Genomic DNA, 8,035 nt, shown 5'->3' with positions numbered 1-8,035 from the left:
ACTAGAAATCAAACATTGATTTATGTAAAGGTTTTCTCCACTTTGGTTATGACAAATGAAGCATAGGATACTCAAAGAAAGTTTGGCAAAAGCTCAGGAATTAAGATCCTAGGTTTTTGGAAGAATGGAGACAAAATACAAATATAAAGTAAGGGAGTAAACCTCCATCCCCATCCCTTCTTTGATAAGGTTTTCCTTTCAGAGCTAAAGGCTCTGGAAATATATAAACACTATAATGCCTGATAATGATAGAGCGGGATGGGCAGAAGGTCAGGGGCTATTTTCCCTCGGGTGGTCAGAGGAGCACCTCTGGGAAAGGACCACCCTCAGGAAAGTGGTGCTTTCCCCGACCTGTGTTAGCCTGTTGCGTTGCTATAAAGGAATACATAGGCTGGGTAATAAGAAAAGAGGTTTATTTGGCTCACTTTTCAGCAGGCTGTATAAGAAGCATGGCACCAGCATCAGCTTCTGGTGAGGGGCTCAAGCTACTTCCACTCATAGTGGAAAGGGAAGGGGGATTGGCGTGTGCAGAAATCACATGGTGAGAAAGGAAGCAAGAGAGGGAAGGGAGGTGCCCGGCCCTTTTCAACACCAGCTCTCAGGAAAACTCTCTGGGGAACTGATAGATTGCAAACTAATGACGATGGCACCATGCCATTCATGAGGGATCCACCCCCATGACCTAAACCCCTCCCACTAGGCCCCACCTCCAACACTGATGACCAAATTTCAACATGAGACTTGAAGGGGACAAACAAATCATATGTAAACCATAGCAGCACCCCACCATTCTTTATACTCCTTCCCAGCTTTATTTTTCTTCATGTAACTTATGATTACCTCAAACTATAGAACTTATTTGTTGACTTTGTTATTGACTGTCTGTCCCATGGGAATGTAAGCTTGATGAAGACCAGGACTTTGGCTTAAGTACTGCTGGAGAGTACCACTGTATTCCTAGTTTATTGAACACTGCTTGGCACATGGTAACTGCTTAATAAACATTCATTGGATGATTGATTCCACTGGTACACAGGGGTTAAGTGTAGCCTGAAACTAATTTTTCTCATCCCATGATCTAGAGTTGAAAACTTTTTATATTTTTGTTATAAAATACTTTTCATGGTTTCAGAACATTTACTGAAACACACTTTTTTATAAATCAAAACCTTTACAAATTGTACTTATTGATCTAAGATTTCCTAGCACAAGAAAATATGACTGTCTCATTTTTGGCTCAAGTTCACAGTTTGTTAATTTTTCACATCATTCCATAAAAATGTTAGTCATAAACTACAAATCCAATAATGTAACCATAAAGTTGTCATGATAGTGTTCCAATGTATTGCTCATTTCAGAAACTAGAGGCGGATAGCCCTAGAGTTCGGACTTAGACCTGAACCAAATATTCCTCCTTTGAGAACTCACTGAGTTGATTTTACTTGTAATCTCTGTGTGCAGACTAGAGGAGTGGAAATTTCTGCTCTCTCACAAAGACTGTAGACTATTTGCACTTATCAGTTTTCAAAATTCCAGGCTTAATCTGGTTCATGCTAATTATTCCCGGTGTTTCTGCTCAGGCCTAGATACCAGTGATGCCAGCTTCACATAACTGCTGCTGATCGCTCACTCACTCACTCCTTTGAAACCCAAACTTGTCAAAATCATACAATCTTGTGGGTCTAGCAAACAGCCCTGAGAGATAAGACATATATGGGACAGAATGCCATGACCCCCAAGGACTGTGGCATGTGGGCATTTTCATATGCCAGAAATGTCCTAAGGTTCATGGCATTATTCAAGATAAACCTTTAGGCACTCACATCTGCTCTTTTCAAACTTATGTGACAAAATGAATGTGTCCAGTTCTGGGGCCTGAAGAATCTACTCACCTGACTCTTCAATGTCACTGTGACACATATGAGACTAGGCAGCCTTCTAGACTTGCCAGTGCTTCTGGAAAGCTAGGGAGCCTTCAGGACTTAGTTGACCACATTTCAGCTCTAGCTGTGCACAAGGCTGCCTCCTTTCCTCCAGGTCTGGGTCATCCCTCAAGGATTCGTGCAATCCTTCTTCCTTTTCTCTCATAGAAAATACTGGTCTTTGTGACTAACATTGTACTAAATTATTAGGTTGACATTGAAGAAAAGACATTGCTTTTCAATGGCAATAACCACAATTACTTTTGCACCAACCTAATAGCTTTCCATATGCTTCCATTTCTAGATTCTTAAAATGTGACAACCAGAAGAGCCCCATGGTTCATTCAATTCAATTCCTTACTTTAGAGAGAAGGACATGGTGATTGCCAGAGACCTAAATGCTGGTTAATGGTAGAGCCAGAATCAGAAACAAGATTTCTTGACTCTCCACTGGCAGGCTACTTAGATCACAGAGAAGGTAAGAGTTCTGACTTTTTACCCAAGCATTCCATAAAAGGCTTTTCCTGGTTTTAACCTTTCACCTATTGTAACAGAGGGGATGGTGTGGTGGCCATGCTCTGGTGCGTGATGACTTTTTACTCTTATGGGCAACACCCCAGTCCTTCTTTCCCAGTCTCTCGTGGCTTTGCATCCATGTGTCCTAGGGATCTTCCCTTTTATCTTCTCTGAAAGATCACACACCCTAGGAAGACTTCTGGACTACTATTCCCTGTGGAAAACTCAGGTGCTATAGAGATGTCTCACAAAAAAGAATTTCTGTGTCCTGCAGCTTCTTCTGCATGATATAAAAGAGGAGTGCAGCTAAATAACAAAAACAAAGATTTCAGGTGTCTGCACCAAAATACATACATTCATTTATTCCTCATTGCAGCAACAAGATAAACAAGTGTAATTCCATGGTCAAGGAGTTACAAATAGTAGCAAGCCCAGCAACCTTGAGAATATCTATAAGGCAAATAAAACAAATATTTTTTTCATAGTGTGGGCATCCAACTTTAGATAATCTGGAAAAAAATCATTCTAGCCCCTGAATACCATGATGTGCATGATGTGCAAAATGAAAGTATCACCCAAAATATTTTCAAAACTAAAAATAAAATATTTAAATTCAAATACTTTAACCAAATTGGAAATGCAAACAGTACACTTAGATCATCCTTAGCCAGCTGTTCTCCAAACAAAAGATCAAGAAACAAAACCAAGAACAAAGACAATGTAAAAAAGAAAAGGTTTATCTAGAAAAACTGGAAGCTCATCAAAGTCACATTTCTTCTTCTGATTCTTGTTCTCGTTCAGCATTTTTCAGAAGTCCAACTTCTGAGGAGCAGAGCCTCTTAAGTCTAGATTTAACCAACCTGAGGAGAAAGAAAAACATCTCAAGTAAGACGGTGTTTAAAATAGAAACCCAGAGCAATATGCACCTATTATACCACAAAGTATAGATTATTTGGGCAACTGGAGAAGGCAACCCAAAAAGGAAAACTACTTTTATTTGGCTTTGGAGCTGCCTGAAAATTTTTGTGGATTAAAGCAGGGTATAAGTAAACAGATACAATGTGGCTTTCCAATGTATTGCATCATTGTTTAATTAGGCATCAGAAGATAACTTTGATCATTTCTTTTTCTTTTTTTCTTTTTCTTTTCTTTTTTTTTTTTTTTTATGAGACAGAGTCTTGCTCTGTCACCCAGGCTGGAGTGCAGTGGCGCAATCTTGGCTCACTACAACCTCCACCTCCCAGGTTCAAGCAATCCTCCTGCCTCAGCCTGCTGAGTAGCTGGAATTAGAGGCATGTATCATCACACCCAGCTAATTTTCTTTTTTTTTTTGAGACGGAGTTTTGCTGTGTCATCCAGGCTGGAGGCTGGAGTGCAGTGGCACAATCTCAGCTCACTGCAACCTCTGCTTCCCGGGTTCAAGCAATTCTCTGCCTCAGCCTCCCAAGTAGCTGGGATTACAGGCGCCCACCACCACGCCCAGCTAATTTTTTTGTATTTTTAATAGAGGTGGGGTTTCACCATCTGGGCCAGGCTGATCTTGAACTCCTGACCTCGTGATCCACCTGCCTTGGCCTCCCAAAGTGCTGGGTTTACAGGCATGAGCCACCGCGCCAAGCCAACTTTTTTTTTAATTATTATTATACTTTAAGTTTTAGGGTACATGTGCACAGTGTGTAGGTTAGTTACATATATATACATGTGCCATGCTGGTGTGCTGCACCCATTAACTCGTCATTTAACATTAGGTATATCTCCTAATGCTATCCCTCCCCCTACCCCTCACCCCACAACAGTCCCCAGAGTGTGATGTTCCCCTTCCTGTGTCCATGTGTTCTCATTGTTCAATTCCCATCTATGAGTGAGAACATGCGGTGTTTGGGTTTCTGTCCTTGTGATAGTTTACTGAGAATGATGATTTCCAATTTCATCCATGTCCCTACAAAGGACATGAACTCATCATTTTTTATGGCTGCATAGTATTCCATGGTATATATGTGCCACATTTTCTTAATCCAGTCTATCATTGTTGGACATTTGTGTTGGTTCCAAGTCTTTGTTATTGTGAATAGTGCCGTAATAAACATACATGCACATGTGTCTTTATAGCAGCATGATTTATAATCCTTTGGGTATATACCCAGTAATGGGATGGCTGGGTCAAATGGTATTTCTAGTTCCAGATCCCTGAGGAATCACCACACTGACTTCCACAATGGTTGAACCTGTTTATAGTCCCACCAACAGTGTAAAAATGTTCCTATTTCTCCACATCCTCTCCAGCACCTGATGTTTCCTGACCTTTTAATGATGCCATTCTAACTGGTGTGAGACAGTATCTCATTGTGGTTTTGATTTGCATTTCTCTGATGACCAGTGATGATGAGCATTTTTTCATGTGTCTTTTGGCTGCATAAATGTCTTCTTTTGAGAAGTGTCTGTTCATATCCTTTGCCCACTTGTTGATGGGATTGTTTGGTTTTTTCTTGTAAATTTGTTTGAGTTCATTGTAGATTCTGGATATTAGCCCTTTGTCAGATGAGTAGGTTGTGAAATTTTTCTCCCATTTTGTAGGTTGCCTGTTCATTCTGATGGTAGTTTCTTTTGCTGTGCAGAAGCTCTTTAGTTTAATTAGATCCCATTTGTCAATTTTGGCTTTTGTTGCCATTGCTTTTTGTGTTTTAGACATGAAGTCCTTGCCCATGCCTATGTCCTGAATGGTATTGCCTAGGTTTTCTTCTAGGGTTTTTATGGTTTTAGGTCTAAATTATGGTTTAGGTCTAAATTAAAGATGGTCTTTAATCCATCTTGAATTAATTTTTGTATAAGGTGTAAGGAAGGGATCCAATTTCAGCTTTCTACATATGGCTAGCCAGTTTTCCCAGCACCATTTATTAAATAGGGAATCCTTTCCCCGTTGCTTGTTTTTCTCAGGTTTGTCAAAGATCAGATAGTTGTAGATATGCGGCGTTATTTCTGAGGGCTCTATTCTGTTCCATTGATCTATATCTCTGTTTTGGTACCAGTACCATGCTGTTTTGGTTACTGTAGCCTTGTAGTATAGTTTGAAGTCAGGTAGTGTGATGCCTCCAGCTTTGTTCTTTTGGCTTAGGATTGACTTGGCGATGCGGGCTCTTTTTTGATTCCATATGAACTTTAAAGTAGTTTTTTCCAATTCTGTGAAGAAAGTCATTGGTAGCTTGATGGGGATCGCACTGAATCTATAAATTACCTTGGGCAGTATGGCCATTTTCACGATATTGATTCTTCCTACCCATGAGCATGGAATGTTCTTCCATTTGTTTGTATCCTCTTTTATTTCATTGAGCAGTGGTTTGTAGTTCTCCTTGAAGAGGTCCTTCACGTCCCTTGTAAGTTGGATTCCTAAGTATTTTATTCTCTTTGAAGCAATTGTGAATGGGAGTTCACTCATGATTTGGCTCTCTGTTTGTCTGTTATTGGTGTATAAGAATGCTTGTGATTTTTGTACATTGATTTTGTATCCTGAGACTTTGCTGAAGTTGCTTATCAGCTTAAGGAGATTTTGGGCTGAGACAATGGGGTTTTCTAGATATACAATCATGTCGTCTGCAAACAGGGACAATTTGATTTCCTCTTTTCCTAATTGAATACCCTTTATTTCCTTCTCCTGCCTGATTGCCCTGGCCAGAACTTCCAACACTATGTTGAATAGGAGTGGTGAGAGAGGGCAGCCCTGTCTTGTGCCAGTTTTCAAAAGGAATGCTTCCAGTTTTTGCCCATTCGGTATGATATTGGCTGTGGGTTTGTCATAGATAGCTCTTATTATTTTGAGATACATCCCGTCAATACCTAATTTATTGAGAGTTTTTAGCATGAAGGGTTGTTGAATTTTGTCAAAGGCCTTTTCTGCATCTATTGAGATAATCATGTGGTTTTTGTCTTTGGTTCTGTTTATAGGCTGGATTACATTTATTGATTTGCATATATTGAACCAGCCTTGCATCCCAGGGATGAAGCCCACTTGATCATGGTGGATAAGCTTTTCGATGTGCTACTGGATTTGGTTTGCCAGTATTTTATTGAGGATTTTTGCATCAATGTTCATCAAGGATATTGGTCTAAAATTCTCTTTTTTGGTTGTGTCTCCACCCAGCTTTGGTATCAGGATGATGCTGGCCTCATAAAATGAGTTAGGGAGGATTCCCTCTTTTTCTATTGACTGGAATAGTTTCAGAAGGAATGGTACCAGTTCCTCCTTGTACCTCTGGTAGAATTCGGTTGTGAATCCATCTGGTCCTGGACTCTTTTTGGTCGGTAAGCTATTGATTATTGCCACAATTTCAGATCCTGTTATTGGTCTATTCAGAGATTCAACTTCTTCCTGGTTTAGTCTTGGGAGAGTGTATGTGTCGAGGAATTTATCCATTTCTTCTAGATTTTCTAGTTTATTTGCATAGAGGTGTTTATAGTATTCTCTGATGGTAGTTTGTATTTCTGTGGGATCAGTGGTGATATCCCCTTTGTCATTTTTTATTGCGTCTATTTGATTCTTCTCTCTTTTTTTCTTTATTAGTCTTGCTAGCGGTCTATCAATTTTGTTGATCCTTTCAAAAAACCAGCTCCTGGATTCATTGATTTTTTTAAGGGTTTTTTTTTTTTTGTCTCTATTTCCTTCAGTTCTGCTCTGATTTTAGTCATTTCTTGCCTTCTGCTAGCTTTTGAATGTGTTTGCTCTTGCTTTTCTAGTTCTTTTAATTGTGATGTTAGGGTGTCGATTTTGGATCTTTTCTGCTTTCTCTCGTGGGCATTTAGTGCTATAAATTTCCCTCTACACGCTGCTTTGAATGTGTCCCAGAGATTCTGGTATGTTGTGTCTTTGTTCTCGTTGGTTTCAAAGAACATCTTTATTTCTGCCTTCATTTCCTTATGTACCCAGTAGTCATTCAGGAGCAGGTTGTTCAGTTTCCATGTAGTTGAGCGGTTTTGAGTGAGTTTCTTAATCCTGAGTTCTAGTTTGATTGCACTGTGGTCTGAGAGACAGTTGGTTATAATTTCTGTTCTTTTACATTTGCTGAGGAGTGCTTTACTTCCAACTATGTGGTCAATTTTGGAATAGTTGTGGTGTGGTGCTTAAAAAAAAATGTTTATTCTGTTGATTTGAGTTGGAGAGTTCTGTAGATGTCTATTAGGTCTGCTTGGTGCAGGGCTGAGTTCAATTCCTGGATATCCTTGTTAACTTTCTGTCTCGTTGATCTGTCTAATGTTGACAGTGGGGTGTTAAAGTCTCCCATTATTATTGTGTGGGAGTCTAAGTCTCTTTGTAGGTCACTAAGGACTTGCTTTATGAATCTGGGTGCTCCTGTATTGGGTGCATATATATTTAGGATAGTTAGCTCTTCTTGTTGAATTTATCCCTTTACCATTATGTAATGGCCTTCTTTGTCTCTTTTGATCTTTGTTGGTTTAAAGTCTGTTTTATCAGAGACTAGGATTACCTGCCTTTTTTTGTTTTCCATTTGCTTAGTAGATCTTTCTCCATCCTTTTATTTTGAGCCTATGTGTGTCTCTGCATGTGAGATGGGTTTCCTGAATACAGCACACTGATGGGTCTTACC

The 8,035-nt window shown here is 39.6% G+C and overlaps 1 protein-coding gene across 1 annotated transcript in view; it reads right to left on the bottom strand.

The window, feature by feature from the left end:
• Positions 1-2,764: 2,764 nt before the first annotated feature.
• The window catches only part of TMEM45A (transmembrane protein 45A), an 82,809-nt gene continuing 77,538 nt past the window's right edge, over positions 2,765-8,035 (bottom strand). The window contains exon 7 of the mRNA XM_063661517.1: positions 2,765-3,298. Coding sequence (XP_063517587.1) covers positions 3,205-3,298 — 94 coding nt within the window. The 3' untranslated portion in view covers positions 2,765-3,204. The remainder of the gene's footprint in view (positions 3,299-8,035) is intronic.

Source organism: Pongo pygmaeus, chromosome 2 (genome assembly GCF_028885625.2).
Source record: "Pongo pygmaeus isolate AG05252 chromosome 2, NHGRI_mPonPyg2-v2.0_pri, whole genome shotgun sequence".
NCBI classification, from domain to species: Eukaryota; Metazoa; Chordata; class Mammalia; order Primates; family Hominidae; genus Pongo; species Pongo pygmaeus.
This window is presented reverse-complemented; position numbering and strand designations above follow the sequence as displayed.